At 33.8% G+C, this 21,981-nt stretch overlaps 2 protein-coding genes and 1 long non-coding RNA gene across 4 annotated transcripts; 2 read left to right on the top strand and 1 right to left on the bottom strand.

The window, feature by feature from the left end:
* Positions 1 to 2,493: 2,493 nt before the first annotated feature.
* On the bottom strand, positions 2,494 to 3,829 carry LOC145804849 (uncharacterized). Its single transcript, XR_014347424.1, has 3 exons — positions 3,451 to 3,829; positions 2,934 to 3,346; positions 2,494 to 2,581 (listed from the first exon to the last, which is right to left on the bottom strand). It is a non-coding gene; the product is annotated as an uncharacterized LOC145804849 (long non-coding RNA).
* A 627-nt stretch (positions 3,830 to 4,456) lies between these two features.
* On the top strand, positions 4,457 to 17,374 carry LOC114261611 (sulfatase and phosphatidylinositolglycan class N domain-containing protein). 2 transcript variants are annotated; one of them, XM_028201893.2, is made up of 18 exons: positions 4,457 to 5,143; positions 6,287 to 6,478; positions 6,646 to 6,801; positions 8,010 to 8,303; positions 10,121 to 10,338; positions 10,448 to 10,522; positions 10,707 to 10,773; positions 11,595 to 11,920; positions 12,201 to 12,434; positions 12,549 to 12,736; positions 13,452 to 13,593; positions 13,726 to 13,834; positions 14,284 to 14,386; positions 14,501 to 14,690; positions 14,973 to 15,071; positions 15,162 to 15,220; positions 15,648 to 15,753; positions 16,846 to 17,374. In XM_028201893.2, the coding sequence occupies exons 1-18, from the start codon at positions 4,882 to 4,884 to the stop codon at positions 17,008 to 17,010; spliced, it is 2,985 nt and encodes a 994-aa protein (XP_028057694.2). In that variant the 5' UTR covers positions 4,457 to 4,881; the 3' UTR covers positions 17,011 to 17,374. The 2 variants fall into 2 exon arrangements, 1 of the variants encoding a protein (XP_028057694.2); XR_003629009.2 differs by having other exon boundaries at positions 4,664 to 5,143; positions 14,284 to 14,415.
* Positions 17,375 to 17,940: 566 nt separating this feature from the next.
* On the top strand, positions 17,941 to 21,716 carry SAG101 (senescence-associated gene 101). Its single transcript, XM_082900054.1, has 4 exons — positions 17,941 to 18,967; positions 19,062 to 19,434; positions 19,767 to 20,333; positions 20,785 to 21,716. Coding segments are annotated over exons 1-4 (1,743 nt in total). The 5' UTR covers positions 17,941 to 18,965; the 3' UTR covers positions 21,586 to 21,716.
* The last annotated feature ends 265 nt before the right edge of the window (positions 21,717 to 21,981 follow it).

Genomic DNA, 21,981 nt, shown 5'->3' with positions numbered 1-21,981 from the left:
ATATATTGGTATATTCACCAGATAATTGTATATTTAATGTTAAAACCTTTAATATATGGGGATCCTGTAAACTTAAAGTAAAATCAGGAAAACAATTAAAATATACTGGACCTTTATGAAGACCAGATTCTATCATTCCCATTACACTAGCATGATAGTTAATAAAACGAGCATCTCTTAAATATAAAAGGACAGAAGTATTTTTATCTTGTTGGGTTAATGAGTTTATTCCTACTTGGATTAATCCTAAATAGATAAAATTATAACCAGCTTTGAGATGTTTTCGGATTGACTTTTTAGATAATAATTGGCAAGTTTCCCATGATTTATTAAAGTATAAACTTGTTCAATTGTTTTAACTTGTAAATCAACATTAAAGGTAGATTGTAAAAAACTAGTTTTATAAATTTCCTTAGTTTTTACTTTAGGAATATTCCAGCTTAAATCAATTTTAACATCTTGATATTCATGTTCTTCTTCATTAATTAGTATATTCGTACCAGGGATAGGAGCTAGAGTTGTAGATCTAGAGCTAACTGAAGAGTTACTTCGAAATAATCGACTCATTTTAATTCTATAAAATTAAATCCAATTTTCTAAAACTCGTTTTGTAACTTACCATGTTTTCACGTACAGTGTGTTTGCTCATTCCCTTTCCGGGAACCCCTATATCCTTCGACTGCCTAAACCTAAGGACTTACACTGGATTGGGACGAAAGGTGGATGGCTAGTGGCAAAGTGGAATACAAAGATAAGTTAAACAAGAATAGGGAGACTGGAGTTAATTTAAATAGAGTGGAAATGAAAAGAATATAAATCGAAAAGATAACTCAATAAGAAACTTAACATACTACCAACTTGGCTCTAATACCAAATATGTAAGCATCCAAAAAAACATGAAGATAATCTTAGATATGATCACTCTTCTTGATGCTCCTATGAGAACAGGCAGAGTTATGTTATAGACTCATTGACAAACACACTAGAGGCAGAGAACTGCCTGTATATATGGGAGAGAAACAATGAACCTGACAATATAACACTGACCATTAAAACAATGGCTTTTCAAAAGGCTGCTAATATTATTGCCTTCATGTTTGCATTGACAGTGTTGGCAGTCACAACAGCAGAAGTGTGGATCACCTGCCCCAGCCCCAGCCCCGTCACCTGATGACTCGGGGGCAATAAGTGGACTTGCTCCATTTCAATCAGTAAAGATTGGATTTGTGGGTGTCGTCATTTTGTTCTTTGTCCTCAAAGGGTTGGCTTGAGTTTCTGAACCATTGTTTTGATTGTCTCATTGTGTGCTTTGGTATTTTGTGCACTGAAATAGTATTCTAGTTGCAGTTTAAGTTCTATTAATAATGTGTAATCACATGTCATGCATAAGCTCTTTTAAACCTTGCCCGATCTGTTTCTTTATTGCAATAATATAATTGAACAATAAAATTACCCTTATTACAAATAAACAAACTTATTGCAAATCGGTGGTTTTTTTTTTTTTTGTGTTGTTGGAGGTGGGTTGCTCGATTTGTTTCTTTATTGCAATAATATAATTGAACAATAAAATCACCATTGTTGCAAATGAACAAACTTATAGCAAATCAGTGGTTTTTTTCTTTTTTTTACTCTGTGTGTGTGTTGTTGTGGGGGGGTGGGGTGTAAATTCTCCACGTATGAAATGAGATATGTTATCTATTCCCTATCTTTTGCATTTACTTCTTTCTCTGTTCTTCAATCTCTCTTTTACATCCTATCTACCATCGCTGGAAAATGGTGTAGCAATTAACTTATAACTTTTTTTTTTTACTATTAAAAATACAAAAACAATTGGGATTTTTTTTTTAGGGTCCTTGGCATTAAGACTTTATAGTATAAAGGACATCTAATATTTTCATAATGTCTAAAGTCCCTCAATTTGATTTAGAGAAATTCTGTCTAGAGAAATTTTCTGTTTCTCTCCAGAGAAATTTCGTGGCCGAGTATTTCAAGCTTTCTCTCAAAGTAAACTCTCCACATCAATGGCAATATGAAGAAGCACACACCCTTTAGCAAAGAAGATCTGAAACTCTATGTCCTTAACAAATGCCATCATGAACAGAGAAAATTCAAAATCTTTTACTAGAGAAAATTCAAACTAGAGAAAAATCAAAGAAAATTGAAACCAGAGAAAATTCAAGAGTAATCTAGAGAAAATTACCAAATCCAGAGAAAATTGCCAAATCTAGAGAAAATTCAAGAGTAATCTAGAGAAAATTCAAGAGTAATCTAGAGAAAAATCAAGAGTAATCCAGAGAAAATTATCAAATTTAGATAAAATTCGATTCAGAGAAAATTGCCAAATTCAGAGAAAATTCAAGGATAATCTAAAGAAAAGTGCCCAAACCTAGAGAAATTTAGCACTATCAACACTGTCATAAAAAGAAATTGTGGTTTAACTTGAGTTGAATAGTTCTTCAAGCATAAACAGAAAATGTATTCACAAATGATAAGTTTAAAAAGAACAGAGTAACAACCGTGAATTAAGATAAGCATGATAATTGAATGTTCTACAAATACAGAAACATCATACACCAAATACCTATGTTACATGGACTCGGGTACGGGTGTCGGGTGCGGGTATGTATCTAGAGGTCGGACTCATCAAATCATAAATTTAAGAATACGCGGACTCGGCAAAAAAATGTCATATTTTTATATTTTTAATCTAATATGTGAGATAAAAGGGTATTATATTTAACTTATAGTGTCAAAATGACATTTATAGCAATTATATAACAATATGTACATATAATAATAGTGTTATATACAATTATATAAGAAGTATCCGTTGAAAAGTATCCGACACATATCTCATACCCTTGTCCGAGTGTCGGGTGTCCGACACGGGTATTTGATTTATTTTGAAGAGTCCATGTAACATAGCCAAATACATCAAAACTCAATCCCCCATAGATAAAAAAAAAAAAAACAGAAATCAATCTGATTCTAGTTCTGATTCTATCTCTGAGCATATAAAATGTACCTTCGAGACTTCTGAAGATAATCTATGAGGGTATGAAGAAAGATGCCTCAAAGAATCAATCATGCGAAACTGGAGAAGAGCTGAGACTTAAGACTGTTAAATTTGTGAAATTGGCAAAGAACTCCGGAACTAGAGAAGAGTGATTGTTTGAACCCAGATGAATCTCAGAAAGAGATTGAAGCTTCAGAAGAGAAAAATCAATGGGGCTTGAAAGATTACAATTGGACAGGCTCAAAACTCATAGATTAGGTAGTGAAGATGAAATGGCTTGACACCAGTCACTCCCTTTGTCCGATATATTTACGCCATCAAGACGAAGTTCTGTAAGGTCAGTAAGATTCCGAAGAAGCGTTGATAAATTTGGGTACTGAAGTTGTAGTGAAAGAGTTCCAGGGAAGAGTATAGAGAGATCAAGAGTAACCAACCTTGTTAACTGCGATAATTCAATTGGAATTTGCCCAGAAAAACCAGCGTTTGACAAGTTCAAATATGCCAGATTGGTGAGCTTGCCGAAACTGGATGGAATTGGTGTAAAGTTGAAGTTGTTGAAAGCCAAATTCAAGCTCGCAAGAAACTGGAGACTGAAAAGACTGCTAGACTGGTTGATTCCACCGTTGATTGACTCTCTATTCAGATCGAGACCTGTAATATGACTGGCTTGATCGCAAGTGACACCCTTCCAACCACAACAATCGTTGCTTTGAGTCTGAGTCTAGGGCGGATGATTTTGAGAGTTGGGTATCGAAAAAGAGCAGCGAGGAGAGAGAGAGAAAAAGAGAGAAAAAAATAGGAGGGTAAGGGTTTAAAGGGTGAGGGATATTAAATTTTTCCGTAGGAACCTTAGACATCATAAAATAATATTGTAGATCTCTTTCATTACTAAAAATGAGAGAGAGATCTTAAACTAAATTTTCCAAAACAATTTATTTGTTACAACTTTTTGGTAACAAATTTATCTTATTTAAATCCACACTAAAAAGAAAAACATTCCCTCTACTTTTTAATACTCTGGCCCTTTGAAATGATAACATTTTAATACAAAAATTAAAATGTTTTCAATTCATACCAAAAAAATAAATTAAAATTTCTTTTATTTTTTTACACATTTTTCATCTTATATTATAATAAAAAAATTAAAAAATCATTTAAGAAAGTTACTCTCCAAAGCGACCTTAATTTTGAATAATGGAGTGTTTTGTGTGATTTATTTTGACTACCTTATAAATTCTAGTTTTGAAAAAGTTATTTTGGTCTGTTTAGTTAAATTTATTTTGAACAGTTTTTTATTCTAGCAACTTATTTTAACTCAAAAAAATTGATTCTGAGAAGTTACTCACTCCTTACTTTTGATTATTAACTTTTGTTATGTACATATTAATTTAAGGTTATACTCATATTTTTTTTTAAAAATAAAAAAAAAAATCCAAATAGACTATAAGTTATTATTATTATTATGTTTTTATGAAAAATGTAGACAAGTAATAAATAACAAAAAATAAATATTAATTTAAAAAATTATTTCACAATTTATTTAACAAACATACGCAATAATTTGAATTTATAATTTAACAATTACACTGACAGATTAACAAATTTTAATTAAAATCATAATATATAATCTGTTTGTATTCTAAAACTACAACCAAACGGGGCCAATTTATTTTTGAGCTGCCTTGTTGGGGGCTAGGTTTTGAACAGCCGAAGCAGCCCGCTAAAAGGTGTTGCATCGGATCACAACAATTGAAGATCCGTTTTACCCTAATTTTCCAGAAAACCCCAGCGAATGTATGTTTGTATGTTTGTCTCGTATACGAGTTCATCAGGTGAGTTGAGTTGAGTTTGCGACCAGGACAAACATGGGAGGCGGAGATGGGATCTTGGGAGTCCGAGGCGGCGCTGCAGCCAGATCAGCAGCTTCTTCTTCTTCAACGGAAAGACGAAACAACAAGTGGTTGAAGAGAAGAGAGACATGGTTGGTTGTTCTTGGAGTTGTACTCCACGCTGTGTACATGCTCAGCATTTTTGACATTTACTTCAAGACCCCCATCGTCCATGGCATGGACCCTGTTCCTCCTCGCTTCTCTGCCCCCCCAGCCAAACGCCTTTTTCTTTTCGTTGGTATCTTCTATTCTAACCCACCCACCAACTGTTTGATGATTTGTCTCAATCGATTACTGCCCTTTTTTCTTTTATAGATAAGTTGCTTGCTATTAGTTTTCAATTCACTTTGTTGTTTATAGTGAGTGACCAATGAGGCAGACCCACTAGAACAATTTGCATGATTTGTTCTTCTATTTCCTGCAAGTAGTCTTTGGGCTTATGTGTTCTTACACTCTGTTATAAGAGAAAAGAAAGAAAAGAAATGATTAATTAAGTTATAAGAGAAAAGAAAAGAAAAGAAATGATTGTGATTTCTCTCATTTTTGTTTGGATAAGGAATAAATAAAAAAAAAAGAAATGATTGTGATTTCTCTCGTTCTTATTTGATTAGATTTTATTAAGAGAAAAGAAAGAAATTATTTTATGTTATATTACTAAAATAACCTTTTTATATTTTCAATCATTTTATTTTTTTTATTTTTATAGGGACAAAATTGGTATTATGAAAATAATAGTTTCTTTTCTCTCCCAATCTCTCCACTTTTGGGAGAGATTGAAAATGAGGCTCATGTGAGAAATGAGTTTCTCTCTATTTCTCTCAATTTCTTCCCATTTCTCTCTACTTAATTTATCTAAACAAGTAAGAGAAATATATATCTCTTCATTTCTTTTCTTTTCTCTCCAAATCACTCAATCCAAACATAGCGTTAGTCTCTGTTACTAATTGTCACACCTGGTTTGAACTGTTGACATGTAATGTAAGGTTATTTCCAGCCCTTATACTCAAATTTTGAGTAAAAAGCTTTATTTGATATGAAGCACTCCAATGGACGAACTTAGATTTAAGCATAAATTTGAGTCAAAGCTTCAATAGTGGCATGGTTCTAAATTTGAAGACTACAAAATGGCCTTGAAATTTTTGAGTAAACATTTGAGTCTTCCTTGATTTGGGTTTAAAAAAATGGGAAAAACTTTATTTTGTATAAGTTTGAGTCAAGGAGTGGAGAGAGATTTTTGAGTAATTTTTACCCAAATTTAAATTTGATATAGGTTTAAGGGTTGGAAATGCCCTAACCTCTCATATACCTAGAATTTTATCCTGTTTTTGGTATGCGGAATCTGAGGACTTGTAACATCTTTGTTTGGGCATTATAATTGCAGCTGATGGTTTAAGGGCGGACAAATTTTTTGAACCCGATTTTGAAGGAAATTACAGAGCACCATTTTTGAGAAGTGTAATCAAAGGACAAGGCCGGTGGGGAGTATCTCATGCTCGTCCGCCGACGGAGTCAAGGCCTGGACATGTTTCTATAATTGCTGGTTTCTATGAGGATCCTAGTGCTGTTACAAAAGGTAGACTTTCCACTTTTTTATTTTTTTTATTAATCTCTGTGCCATGTTAGCAGAACCAGTTCAAGTGAATCATTTGTTATTAGTTTAAATAACTCACCGCCTGTGAAATGCATTTGTGCTAAGGTGTTTGCTCTGCACACTAAATTAAATCCATTATATGTTTTTAGGATGGAAGGCAAATCCGGTGGAGTTTGATTCTGTCTTTAACCGAAGCCGGCACACTTTTGCTTTTGGTAGCCCAGATATAGTTCCAATATTCTGCAGTGCCTTGCCACATAGCACCTGGAATTCATATCCTCATGAGTTCGAAGATTTTGCGACTGGTTTGGTTCAACCTCTGGACTCAAATTGTTTTCAAGATGAAAACTTATTATCTGTTATCATTGTTTAAGTTGGATGTGCCATAGGCCCAAGTTCTTTTGCTTCTTCTTTTAAAGCAAGGGATCCAGGAAACTTTCCAGAATACTCGTGTAAATCTAACCAAAATGTGTGCACCTGTACAAGTCGTAGTTATTCTTCTATTGCATGTTAATTTCTAGATTGAAACCCAATGCCAGTGTGCGTATCTTGTGCTTCTCTTAATTCATTTCTGGTTGTGCCAAATTTGGCAAATATCATCTCACTTAGGTGTCAGCCATTTGTGGCTCCCTTTTCGGTGAACTTCTTGCTAATGCTTTGGCTATCCTTCCATGCATTTTACACTATCATTCTAATATCAAGTGTCAAGGGCTCCCATGGCAAGTATAGGATCTTTCTGTGGTACATGTAGTTTGTTTTACTGTTGCAATTGGTTTGGTATTGGAATTTGTATATTAGGTTTAACGGATATTCCTACCAGTGGGTGTGGCCTTCTTGCTGCATCCTCCCCACCTATCTTATAAAAAATACTACCAACTTTTGTACTCTCGTTGATACCAATTTCTTTGTCTTTTATAAGTTTTTCTTGAGCTAAAGCGACCGTGGACCTATGTAACTTGCATATTTTAAATGTATGATGTACCCATGTGTAACACTCAGCATTTGAGATACATCTTTGATATGCCAAGTTGGATATATATCCAACAAGCATGTTATTAATCAAGTTTACCATAAAACTATGTATAAAACTCTCATATTATACATGAAATGCTCAAGGGTACTTTATAACTAACATGTTAGTCTAGAAGATAAGAGAAGAATATTATGAAATATAAATATATTGTCATTTTCTAATATCCTTAGACATGAGATTTAGATGAAACCAATGCTTAGACACATACCCACACTCAACACCAATTCCTGAGTTTGTGTATGTAACATAGCAGTGGACTTACAATGCTATTATGAAGCTAGATCATACAAGTTTACATATTTTCCCTCTTAAATGAAAGACATGCTAAGGCCCTGTCTTAGTTTGCTTCAAAAAATAAACTAATAGTATTGTAGGTCATTACTTTTTGTTTTTCATGCTCAGTTCTTAATGCATGATCTATTGATCTTCTTAAGGTTTCGCTTCAATTCATCCTTTATTTATTCAGTAGTGTTCTTGCAGATGCTTCTTTTTTGGATGAGTGGTCATTTGATCAATTCCAGAGCCTCTTGAATAAGTCCAATGAAGACCCAAAATTGAAACAACTACTTCTACAAGATAATCTTGTTGTATTTCTACACCTACTTGGTTGTGATTCAAATGGTCATGCACATCGGCCCTATTCATCCATCTATCTTAATAATGTTAAGGTTGTTGATCATATTGCTGAACGTGTTTACAATCTTGTTGAAAATTATTTCAAGGACAACAGGACATCATATATTTTTACAGCTGATCATGGAATGAGCGATAAAGGTAGGAATCCTTTAAGCCTTTCATTAGTCAATGTGAATATATATACAATATCTATTTGTTAAGTATATGCAACCTTTGTTTTATGTAACAAATAGCTTTGCAAACTAGAAGGAATTGCTAGGGAACAAACTTGATTATTCTGGCTGTTTACGTGTGAGCAAGGTTTAAAAAGCGGCCGCAACCGTTACGTAACGGTTGTGGTGGTTACCGCCACCTGTTACGGCCGCTTTTGCAGTGTGATTAAGATTTACAGGTGTGTCGGCCGTAGCGGCTGTTGTAGCGGTCGTAACGGTGCCGTAATGGCTTGTTACGCACCGTTGCGTAACGGTTCCGAATTACTTTCGAAAAAACACACAAAAAAAAAGATGAAATGAGAGAAGAGGGATAGAGAGAAGATGGAAGATAAATAATATGTTATTGATTTGTTGAAACTGTAAGACCTATGCTATTCTATTCAGCTCACTCAACCATTTTGTTTGTGTGTGTCTATCTACATATTGTTTGAAAATAATAATAATAATAATAATAATAATAATAATAAGTGTGGTCATCATCTATTTGGCTTGGTTAAAATATTTATATATATATATATATTTGGACTCTTATTTATTCTCTTACTTTTGTCATTGTTTATCTTATATATAATAGTTAGTGATTGATTTTTTATATAATATAAAGTCATTAATTATTAAAATAAAATGTAAAAAACTCAGTTTATAGTGATTTAAAAATATGAAATATATTGGATCATACTTAAAAATTTATAAAAATTGATCAATATTTATTTTAAACCTAATAAATATGATCATGGAAAAAAAATATGCATATCGGTAAGTTTTTTTTAAATTGTACGAAAAATAAAAAAATTCACGGTTTCGGTTACCGCAACCGTTACGCTACGGCCTTTACACCCCGCAACCGCAACCGCACCACCGCCACCGCCACCGTTACGGCGACCGCAACCGCTTTTCAGAACCTTGCGTGTGAGATTTAACAACTAATTAATTGATTATGTTTTTAGTCCATAGGAAAATCCCTTTTCTCTTCATAAAATTAGATATCAATTTGGATTAATAAATTAAATTTTTTGTAAAATATAAAATAAAAAAAAGAAGTAATGACGCCCTAAGAGAAAGACCTGTGGCTGACTAGAGATGTAGGAAACCTACAATGTGAAGGGAATTGTGTGTGTGAACAAAAGGGAAAGTGTATGTTGTCTTTATCAATTGAAACTGGAACAGTTTAAGCAACCCGCATCTGGTTCATGTAGTTCACTGTCCAACCACACCAGTTTGAGTAAATTTAATAAAAGAAGCCAGTTTTCTCAACAAAATGGATTTGGGGTTTATTCTGAACTGGAATTCCAAGTGATTGATGGTCCAAGTGGACGAATCAGCTAGTTTAGTTCAGTTCAGTTCTCAAAACATTGTAGCTTGTTTAAAAAAATTTGGGCTAGGTGGACCTGGAGTCATAATGGACAAGATACCTATAGATGAAGAGATCAAAATGTCTGGCGGGTCCATCAACTTGGTTGATTGCCTTAATTAGTGTTGTTTTGAGTTACCCCTCTATAGGGAAAAAATTAATTTACATTCAAATAATTAATGTGTCTAAAATGTTTTTTTCCATTAGCAAACATGCATTAGATTATCTGCCACTTCATCAAACTGATGGCTACATTTGTAGTTAAAAATCATTGATTATTGAGCTTTGTACCTGTATGATGCCAAAGGTGGTGTTTTATCTCAACAAGATCGAGATATATATTTTTTGGTATTTATTGTAACTAAGATGCTGACTCTGCATTTTAATGATAGGAAGTCATGGAGATGGGCATAATTCAAACACTGATACTCCCCTTGTTGCTTGGGGAGCAGGTGTTAAGCATCCCATGCCAATGTCCAGCAATAACCATTCTGATTGTGGTGTTCGCTTTATTGATGAACATATGCATGACATGCCAACACCTGCAGAATGGGGCCTTGATGGCGTAGAAAGAGTGGATGTTAACCAAGCTGATATTGCACCACTAATGGTTGAACAGTTTGTTATATCTCTGGAATTCTCTGTTTTAAGCCTCCCTATGTCCTTTGAAGCATCTTTTGAGATATAGTTTTCTAATACACTAATTGAATTTTCGGCAGTCAACTCTTCTTGGTCTGCCATGTCCTGTTAACTCTGTTGGAAATTTGCCCCTTGATTATATTAATTTAAATGAGGTGAGCTGTGCTGTTCCACCATTGGACTCTTGTATTTTTCGATTATGCCAAAGGATATCTGTGCTATGTTAAGAGTTTGAAATATACTTCTATTATTGAATTCTCCTTTGATGAATTCAACTGGTACAAGTTGACATTGAATTGGTGCAAAACTGAGCAGGATTTTGTTTAATTTTGTGTCCAGGCAGAAGAAGTTGAAGCTGTGTTAGCTAATACAAAGCAGATCCTCAACCAGTTCCTTCGGAAGTCGTGTATCCCTTTATATTGGTTACCACTTTTCAAAAACACTTTTCAGAAAATTCTGCTTTCTTATTTTCTGTGTTTTTTTGTTTTTACTGAATTTGTTTAATATTTTGAGCATTTTTTTTAATTTTTAGACATGCCTAACATAAATATACCTAAAAAGTAAAAAAAATTTGAAAAAAACCTTTTAAAAATTCACTAAATACCAAATATATAGAAAGAAATACGAGAATTCAGTACATTTTTTGTATTTTTATGTATTTATTAATTTTTAAAAATATTTTTTCGCAAATTTTTTACTTTTTAGATACATCTAAGTAAGGTGCATCTAAAAAAGTAAAAAAAAATGTTTAAAATTTTAAAAATATTCACTAAAAACAAAAAAATACGAAAATCAAAAAACTCAATTTTCAAAAAACTTAACTCAAAAAACTCAAACCAAACACACTGATTACTTTCTTGTAGTGCATTACATTTCTTTAGATTTTTTCCAGGTTAATATTTTCAATGCCAACTATAAATATTTTTTCTTTTCAAAACTAGAAACAAGAAGTTATCTAATAACTTGATGTTGCTTTCTGAATTGGAAAATCACAATCATTTCTGCTTCCTGATTTCAGTCAGTGCACATTTTTGTATTTGTCGTTTGATATTCTCTGCCATTTATTACTTTGCTAACTGTTTACCTAGCATGTGATCTCTTTTATTTGTTATATTTGTTTACAGTTTATGTTTTGAAGAAATTATTTTGATTGTCCTTTTTTGTACATCTTAGAAGGTAAAATGGAATGAGTTTGCATTTTGCACCAGTTTTCTTGACAATACTCAGTATTAAAGCAGTCAAATTCATTAAATTTCAAGCCGTTCAAACCACTTGTTCATTATTCTTCAATTTTGGATCAAATCGAACATTTGATATCTTTTAGAGACTATGAAGCTGCAATGAAGCTGTCGCAAAACCTCAGGAGCCTGGCACTGAAAGGACTAAACTATTTTCAGACTTATGATTGGTTTATGCTGATGACTGTAGTTACTCTTGGATACATTGGTTGGATGATCTATCTTATTCTTCATGTGCTGCAATCCTATACTTCTTTGCCGGGAAAATTTTCTAGAAAGGAGCAAGCGCTTCATCTGAGAAACAATAGTGGAACGGTAATCTTTTATCTTATATCTTTAGTTTTAAAGATGAATGTGTCACAATATTGGTTGTACTTACTTTTGCAATATCCATCACCATACAAGTGAAGTCTAGACTCACTTGAGACTTCTTTGGCTCCATTAAATACTTAGTTTTTCTGGATAAGTGGCTCAATTGAAAACTTCTGTAGCTTTCATGAGTTTCTTTTCATTCCTTCAATTTTGTAACTTCATCATTTAAACTTTTTATTTTCTTAATTTTGTCTTTTTCTAACTACTTTCTTCTCTACGAAAGGTGTATCTGTGTGGATGTCTATTCATGGGATCCATTTGTATCCTACTGCTTTTGGAGCACTCTCCTCCTCTGTATCATGTATACGCTACGATGACAGTATTCCTCTGGACTAAAATATTTAGTGAATATCAGTTTCTAAAAGCGATATGGAGAGATTTACGCAGAAGACAATATAGTTACATCATTGCACTTGTAGTCACCTGTGCCGTGTCAGTAGTTATTCTTGAATTCCTGGTATGCTTCTTAACATAACTATAAATTGTTCCCCTCCCAAACTGACTGTCGGAAATTGATATTCTTGAAGTCTGAAGTGCACTTTTTGTTGTTTTTATCTGGTATGTAATGCAGGTGCATAGCTTCACTGAGAGGAAGCTCTATACTTGGTGTTTCTTGATTGTTGGGATCACTGCTTCAATTCATCTTTATTACTTAATTCCCTGGAAATCTGGGATACCAATATTTGTATGGTCTTCATGCTGGTTCTTGTCTATTTTTACTTTGATGCCTGCAGAAATTCCTGATAATACTCTGCTAGTGTAAGTCGCTTTCATTGAATTCACCTATGTGCTTTCATTATTATGAATTCTGTTGGAGTGTTTTCCTGATTATGCACTCTTGAAGTATTCAGTTCTAGGGTGATATGCACTATCAAATTTAGACTGTGAAATGAGCCAACTAGCATGTGAACAGCTCAAGCCTGACTTGCTGAAAGCTCTTGTGATCCTTCATGAAGTAATTTGAGTGGAGCTGGAGCCTAAGCTGCATGTTTGTTCAATAGTTGAGCTGAGCTCTAGAGGGAGTATCCCCTGCTTGGTTGGGCTCAATAATGGTGTAGCACTTGAAATTTCGATTTCAGGACTGCAACCTCAGATAATGTAAATGTGCCTCAAGGATTGGATTTAGCTAAAGAGTGATCTAGCCAAAAAAATTACTTCCTAAAGATGACTTGTTGAAACTCAATCGCCACATTTTAGCTGTGTGGTATGTTTGAGATAGTAAATCGGTTTCTGTCTGTCTAAATTGATCTTCAGGCAATTGATTATTTCGATTATGTGATAAATGGTTGTTCTCAACACCACCTTTGATTTTTTTTAATAATGGTGTTCCATCAAGTCCTATCTTACCATCTTGTGGTTTCAAGATTTAATTTATGATGTGGTTTCTTGGCGAATTTTGAAATCATAAATGCAGTGAGTTTTAACTCACAAGTCTATCGTGAGGTATGTGCTTTTACAATTATTTTGTCCACAGAGTTGCAAGTGGAGCTATGATTATTGCTATTGGAGGAGTTGCAACCTATCTGGATCTGCATGCTGAAGCAAACAAGTATTGGCATGGTCTCCTTAATCATGATTTGAAGAAACCCAAGTTCCCCATGCTCTTCTCCTTGCAGGTCTTTCATATGTTTTAACTCTTGTTGGAAGTGGAAGTTTCAAGATTTTGCTTATGAATTGATCTAAACATTACTCTTCTTTTCTTTCTTTCTTTCTTTCTTTCATTCTTTTTTTTCCTACAATTAACTCAGGCTCTCTTGGTTGGGTTATCATCAGTAATGGTGCCACTATCAACATCTCACAGAACACAAAAGCAAGAGCTTCTTGTGTTACACCAATTGATAAACTGGTCCACTGCTGGTATACATTTGACTTTTTCCTCTTTGAACTCATTTTCCTTGTTTTTCTCTTCTTTATTATTATTATTATTATTATTATTACCAATTGTTAGTTGATATTTTATCTGTTACTAATGTTTGCTGCATATATATATATACACTTACTTTTTTGGGATTTTTATGAGAGTTAAGACTGTTATTTTAAATGAATAATTGACATTTCTTAAGAGTTTCTATTCTAAAAATATCACCTCAAACTTGAAACCTATAATTGCTGGTTATAGTCCATAGATCAGTTGGTAGGTTTAAATGCATGGTTGGGGGCTTACCCGAGTACTTATTATGATGCATTTTCAATTTTGAAAGATTTCTTACTGCATGTCTATTTCAATTATGCATGTTATTTGTGTTAAATTATCGGTACGCTTTGTGGTTTATTTTATTTTATTTTATTTATTTATTTATTTGTAGGTTTCTCGATTGTTCTCCCACTGTTTTCGGCAACTAGCCTCTTGTCCCGACTGACTTCAATATTTCTTGGTTTTGCACCCACATTCTTACTTCTATCAATTGGGTATCTCTCCCTTACAAATTACTCTCATGGTATAATACCATTGAACAGTTATGTGGATGGCAGAATATTAAGATGCATTTAACTTAGATATTCCTTTTGGTGAAACCTGTGCAGATATGAAGCTGTTTTCTATGCTGCACTTGGTCTTGCACTCATGGCATGGATATTGTATGAAAACACACTTCTCTATAGAAGCAAGATGAAAACATCTTCAACTTCAATTAAATCTGTGGAGGATAGCATCATTCTTGAAAATGATGTTAGAGGCTTGCAATTGTCCGACATGAGGATTCCGTTAACCTTTGTAAGTTACATTGAGCCATTAAGAATAATATGGACCACCATATTTCATGGTGGTGCAATCATTTGTTTCAAAACAAGGTACATAGCTTAATGTCTCATTTGAGGGATGGCTATTATTTTTTAATTGGCAAAGATAATAGCTTTCTCTATTGAGATGCCATGTACAATTTTAATGGCTGTTCAAATTCAAGGGGGCATGTAGACATTCTTTGAGATTAGAAACCTTTCAAAAATCCAAATGGTCATGACGTCAACATTGCTCTAATGTGTTTTGTGTTTTTAGATGGTCTTATTTAATGTTGCATTTTTTGGAACGGGTAACTTCGCGAGTATTGCAAGCTTTGAGATTTCATCTGTATATCGGTTCATAACCATCTTTAGTGTAAGTAAAAGGTTGAATTTCTTTATATAGTTTCCAGTTTCCTCTAGAATATTTGGCTTTGAGCTAATATGATATTCTTTTGGATTGCAGCCATTTCTGATGGCAGCCCTACTTATATTCAAATTATTTATACCATTCATGCTTGTCATGTAAGTATATCTATCGCATTCATTATTTTATTGCTAGTAATGGTCTCAATGCACTAAGATCCACTCTTCCATTCAAACTCAATTTTGACTCAAAAAGCTTGTTGAGAAGGTACTGATGAATTTTTTCATCAGTACATGATCAAATTCTGATGAATAACTTACAATTGGTTTTAAGTTCTTAGAGCTTTCATGGCAAAATTATGGTCACAAAGACAGTATGCTTCTAGCTTATTCCTATTTTTATAGAAACCATCAAGATATATTTATATTTCACTTGAAGAAAAAAATAACATTTGTGCAATCTGCAATAATAGTGAGTTCTTTTTCTGCTTCTGCATTGTGGTTTTGTATTTGTTCTAAATGTAGCCGACTCCATTTGATGGGACTAAGGCTTGGTTTGGTTTACTTGTTCTAAATGTGGATGCAGATGTACGTTTAGTGCTCTGACAAAGTTAATTCGAGTTTCACGGTTGGGATGCTATTTTCTCGTTATATTATGTTCAGACGTAATGACGATCCACTTCTTCTTCCTGGTATGGGCCATGGTAGTCTTTTAGTAGCATTCTTTCTCAATTAAATATATCACTGTTGATGGACTTCCATCTGGTTATCTCATTAAGGATGTTGTGATTGCTTTTTCTATTTATTGTTATATAAATGGACTTACCATAATATAGCCTTGACTTGTTCTTATTTTACATCTCTTCGTTATATTTCTAATTTGGATTGATCACTCTAGGGATGCTATCCATAATTTTCCCCAGATGACTTGGCCAAATCACTCCCCATAATTTTTACAAGAATTGTCTGCAAAGCCATAGAATTTCTCAATTCTAACAAAAGGTACTTACTAGATTTAAGTACAGTTGATCATGTCCAGACTAATACCAATCTCAGCCGTTTCATGAATAAAATGTGACCAGTTAACCAACAAAACTAGTTACAAATAATATCTTCTTGTGGCATGGAAACATATAAATGTTGACTTATCAAGCTAACATTGAACTTAGTAAAATAAATAGCTGAATAATTGAAAAATGAGATTATTGTGGGATACACCGCATTGAATGCTGAGATTACGCAATGTGGAATAAACAAAATAAAATAAAATAAAATAAACTACTGCATATAGTAAGGCCAAGTTTGGCAAGTTGCCAAAAAGTCAAAAAGTTACGCAAAAAGTTGAAAAGTTATCACTATTCACCAAAAGTAAAAAATTACGGCTGCACAACTCTCAATCTTAATTTTCCCCTACACACTAATTTGTACAATTTTTTAATAATACATTTTTCTATAAAAAGTCAAAAAGTTAACCCAAACATCTATATTTTTTTCCTCAATTTTTTAGTCCAAAAAGACAAAAAGTGCACTTATTTAGGACACCCCAAACAACCCCTAAATTATCCATTTCTAATAACCCTAACAATTCTTCAGCACCTTGCTGCTTCAGTTCTTGAACTCTAACCTAGTCTCATGAGAAGAGCTCATTAATATTCTGCATGCACTTGGTTGAAATTTCTTATAATGTATTTAGTTAATCTCTCTTTTATCTGTAATTTTTTTGTTGACAAGCGTACTTGTCCCTTTATGTTTGTCATCTTGATTGATGTTCTGATGGTTAACAGGTTAGAACTACTGGAAGCTGGATGGAAATCGGTAACAGCATCAGCCATTTTGGAATCGTGAGTGCCCAAGTAGTGTTCGTCCTATTGCTTTTTGCCCTGACAAATATATACACGAAAGATATCCAAACTACATCAGCTCAACAATTTTCTCGGAAAGCCATGTAACTCAATAATATTGATTTGAAATATGATATTTTCGATTCTTCCAAAGGTGAGTTTTTTTACTGTCATGGCGGCTTCTTAGGTATTAGATCAACTTCTTGGTTTCACTTTTGTTGTTTGTGTGCCTTGCAATTCTTCAAATTGCTGTGTATAAAGACTTTATTTTAGGGATGGGATTTTTCAGGTATTCCCCAATCACATCATTTTAGTGTGGTTGCCTAGCCACACTCGTCATGAATCAGGATATCATTCTTCATTAGGATTTCAGTTTTTCTTTGGAAAATTGAGTTATAAACTGTGAATGTTGTGAATAGAAATGGTCTTAATTTATATATATATATTTAAATCACAACTGCTTGATGATTTATTTGCCGTGTCAAGTTTAATCATTCGGAGCCTTAGATGTGTTTTATTATTTGGTTTCATTTTCTACCAAATATTTTTGAAAACAGGAATGTTAACTCTATTAAGACGTCAAAGTAACCATTTTGGCGCTAATGGTTCAAGAGAAATTTGACTTCACCACCCTCTTAACTGGTTGCTCGGAAGTCCAATTTGTTCAGACTTGACAAAAATTGTATTTTGTTCACATTTTCTTTAAATATGTGAAAAAAAAGGTTGCTTCGTAATATTTTCCTTGCAATGATCCTGTTGGCTTCTTGTGTAGGTTGTGGCTTGTTACTATGGACCCAAACAAATAGTACTACTAATAATTTAGAATGATAAATCAGCATCGTACTTTTTTTCTTTTTCCTTTTCTGAGAAAGAGGATCATACTTTAAAACAAATAAAAATAAAATTCACAATCACAGCTCACACAGACACAAGGTCAAGTCTTTCATTGACTTATTAGGCGGGGTCATGGACCCATAAACTAGAACTGAGAAGTTTCCTCGGGGTGGGTGGGTGGGTGGGGTGGGAAGATCCATGGAGGAGAGAGAATGAGGAGGAAGTGAAGGTAAAAGTATTGCGAAATCATATTTTTAATGGATGATGTGATAAGATGTGTGTGTGTGTGTTTTTTTTTTCTTTTTGCTTTTGTAGTACAATAATTTTTATTTCAAGGGTAAGACCAAAGTGAATTTTTTTTTATTTTCTTTTATCTTTAAGAATTGAAGTGAGAATAGACTCCTGCTCCAACAAAGATATAACTTTTTTTTTAAAAAAAAGCCTAGTAAGTAGTGTGTGTAATTCACCTTAGTACTAATCAGTATGTTTTGTTTTAGTTTTCTAAATTCAGTTTTTTAAAATTTGAGTTTTTTTTTTTCGTATTTTTTTATTTTTAGTGAATATTTTTTCAATTTTAAGCATTTTTTTTAAAACTTTTTTAGATACATTTTACTTAGACGTATCTAAAGAGTAAAATATTTGTAAAAAAATATTTTAAAAAATTAATAAATACACAAAAATATAAAAAAAGAATGTATTGAATATCCGTATTTTTTGGTATTTAGTGAATTTTTTAAAGATTTTTTTTTACAAATATTATACCTTTTAAGTGTATTTATATTAAGTGTGTTTAAATTTTTTTTTAAAAAAAACTCAAATTATTAAAAAAAATTCATTCAAAATATTAAAATACGAAAAATTAAAAAAAAAAAATTCTGAAAACTAAAATCAAACAAATAATTTTAGGGAGACAAATCACCATCATACATGAAAAACGAAATAAATAAATAAATAAATCATCATAAACAGCGACTAGGCCAAAGTCTTCCATGAATTTTTCTATGTTCACATATCAGGCTAACCTCAGGGTGATGGACCCAAAGATGAGAACCAAGAAGTTTCCTTCTGGAGAAAAAGCAAACTCACATATCCATCCATATTAAGCAGCACACCAAAAAATTATAAAAATAAATAAATAAATGGAATTGATACACCAGTCTATGTAGCTTGCTGTGTTTTCCAGCAATCTCCAAGCAAAAGCAGAGAAGACGAACCAAGCCAGCACCGCCATGTATGTCTCTGATAAAAAAAAAAAAAAAAAAATCTCAATTCTTTTTGTGTTTTTTTACAGAGCACTGATCCTTCCATGATCTTTGCGCTTTCAGGTTCAGCAGTGGAGAAGAATTGGGAAATTTGGTGCTCAGCTCTGATCTCCTCCATTATTCATGGGCTGCAATTTTGGAAGCCTATAAGGACACCACTGGCACTGCCAATCCAAATGACCCAACAACCTTCCCAATCTCCATTAAATACAGAGTTGATAGACAACAATCACCACATGGTACTACTATTGTTGCTTTTGTTTCTTCCCCCACTTGTACCGCACAGCATTTCCAAAGGGATGGTAGAGATTTAGTTTCATCCACAACTCTTTTTGACTTTGTTAGCACCAAAGTCAACCCTTCCTTCTCCATTCACAGAGCTGCACTTGAACTTTTTGCTTCTCATCACAATGGCCTCTCTGACCTGAAAAAGCAGGTACTTCTCTCTCTCTCTCTCTCTCTCTCTCCCCGCTGAATACACTTCTTCAGAAGCATAAATGAGATAGGTGGGTTGGATATATCATTGTGGTTCTTCACAAGGGTGTGTCTGTGTGTGTTCATGTTGAATTTGATCACTGGCATACTTGTTAAATGCTAAAGCACAAACTAGCTCTGTGCACTTGCTTGCTTGTCAAATTTGAAGTAGTCTTATCATTACTTATTGAATCCAACATTGTTGACTCTTCCACTAAGTATGATTTTGGCTTCACAGAGCTTTAAAATGAATAAATCAGTAACTGATTTGGTCTTGTATGTGTTTTATTGCAGTGCTGCAATATCAGTCCATTGATTGTCACTGGACACTCAATAGGGGGATCCATTGCCTCTCTCTTCACCTTATGGCTGCTCGAAAGCTTGTCCCCAAAGGATGCATCCAAACACCCTCTATGCATCACTTTTGGTTCACCCCTTATCGGTGACAATGGCTTCCAACAAGCTATATCAGAACGCCCAATCTGGAATTCTAGCTTTCTGCACGTAGCTTCTAATCAAGATCCAATCCCCAAACTCTTCGCCTCACCACATGATGTCCTCAATATTGAGCCTACTTCTCATGCTAGTGTTTACAAGCCATTTGGCACATTTCTTTTGTGTTCAGAATCGGGTTGTGCCTGTTTTGAGGAACCTGAATCGGTTTTGGACTTGATGGTGGCAATCAGCTCAGATGGTGGTCCTAATGAAGGTCTGCAGATTATTGATTATGGACATGTTTTGAAAACACTCAAGCATGGAGCAATCTATCAAGGAATTTCAAAGCTTGGTATATGGAATGGCAGTCCTCTTCGGACTGGAATCGTCATACAGATAGAAGCAATTAAAGTTGGGAGAACACAAGTAAGTTCATTCTTAATCTATGTGATTCATAATTCCTTCCTTAAGCTAAGAGGGATGAGAAGAAATGTCACCAAGACATAGTATAGAAATATCAAAACAATGTCATTCTTTTTACAAATTAGGAGTCAATGACCTAGTGTCAGCAAGGTTGAAAAAATCAGGAATTAGCAATGCCTACTGATGATATTCGGATTTGTATGGTCTTGACTTGATCCAAAGAACTTGCAAGAGAAGAGGTCAGTCTTGGCTGGGCACCTGTGTGGTGCCAGCCAAAGATCCTCCGATGTCTAAGTTGGTATAATAAACTTGGAGAGAGGTATTGAAAGGAGTGGCCTAGGGTTTCAACTATTGCATATATACCTTATGTCTTTCTCCTTCGGCCTTTTTTAGAGTCTCTGTTCTGTATGAATTTTCTGTTTGCTTATCATTACTCTTTTGACTATCTTGGCAGCAACGACATGAGAATGGTGACATCAATTCCCTGGTCACAAAAGTTGAAAAAAGAGCAGAGGATCTTGTGGCCCGCAGAAGGAATGTTTTTGACCCCAAGAAGAAACTAAATGACATGAAAATAAATATGATATACCTTGAATGGTACAAGAAGGTCTCAGAGTCTTGTGGAGGCTACTATGATGCTTTTAGAAAGATCCCTTCCAAAAAGAGAGAAGAGATTGTTAAGCGAAAGAACATCCTCACACAGTACTGGGCTATAAGGGTGAAAGAAGCAGAGAAAATGCCCCAAAAGGAGGGGACTTTCCTTCGCACTGGATTTCTCTACGCAGCTACAAACTACAGGAGGATGATTGAACCACTTGACATAGCCGAGTTCTACAGAAAGGATAAGAAAGACTATTTAGCAGAAAGATCTGAACATTACAAGCTGTTGGAACAATGGGTGAAAGATGACAAACAAGAAGGGCGTCAAAGTAATGCAAATGAGAGAAAGAGTGCTTGTAGTCTCACCGAGGATTCTTGCTTTTGGGTACATGTTGAGGAGGCTATTGTTTTGTGTAATTCACTGAAGGATGGAGGAACCAGTCCAGAAGACAAAGTATCATTGATGGAGAATTTGGTTAAGTTTGAAAACTATGTTATGGATTTGATAAAGAACTATGCAGTGTCAACTGAGATTTTCTTCAATCAAAGCAGCTTTATGAAATGGTGGGCAGATTATGAGAATATTACAGGTAATTCATCTCATTCATCACTCACTGATTTCATGAGGAATCGTAAATACAATCAGTATGTTTAGGTTTATCCTTGGCTTTTAATTTACACGGCTATGCTTGTTTGAACTCACTGTTAAATTTACTTTCGGATTTATGATGATATGTACAAACTTACACTATACTTAAGAGGCAATTTCCTATTAATTTTGCATAATTTTGTTGAATGATGTTTTCTGTAAATCTTTTTTGTGAAAGAAATCACTTTTATCTTCTTCTTTTTTCATTTTTGGCTACAAATTGTCTTCATTTCTAATCATGTGCATTCAACATTAAGAAATGCAGAAAAACAAATAGATTTTTGTCTGTCTTAATCTGACCACTATGTTACGTAACAAGAAGCTTTCAAACTCAGCCTAAATAGTTTATGGATCTTGTTAACATGTGTCCTTAGGGCATATGCTAAGAATACAAATAGAAAT

The sequence above is a fragment of the Camellia sinensis genome, chromosome 1 (assembly GCF_055761805.1).
Source record: "Camellia sinensis isolate YWXY chromosome 1, ASM5576180v1, whole genome shotgun sequence".
NCBI classification, from domain to species: domain Eukaryota; kingdom Viridiplantae; phylum Streptophyta; class Magnoliopsida; order Ericales; family Theaceae; genus Camellia; species Camellia sinensis.
The sequence above is the reverse complement of the archived record's forward strand: the minus strand, read 5'-3'. Positions and strand labels throughout refer to the sequence as shown.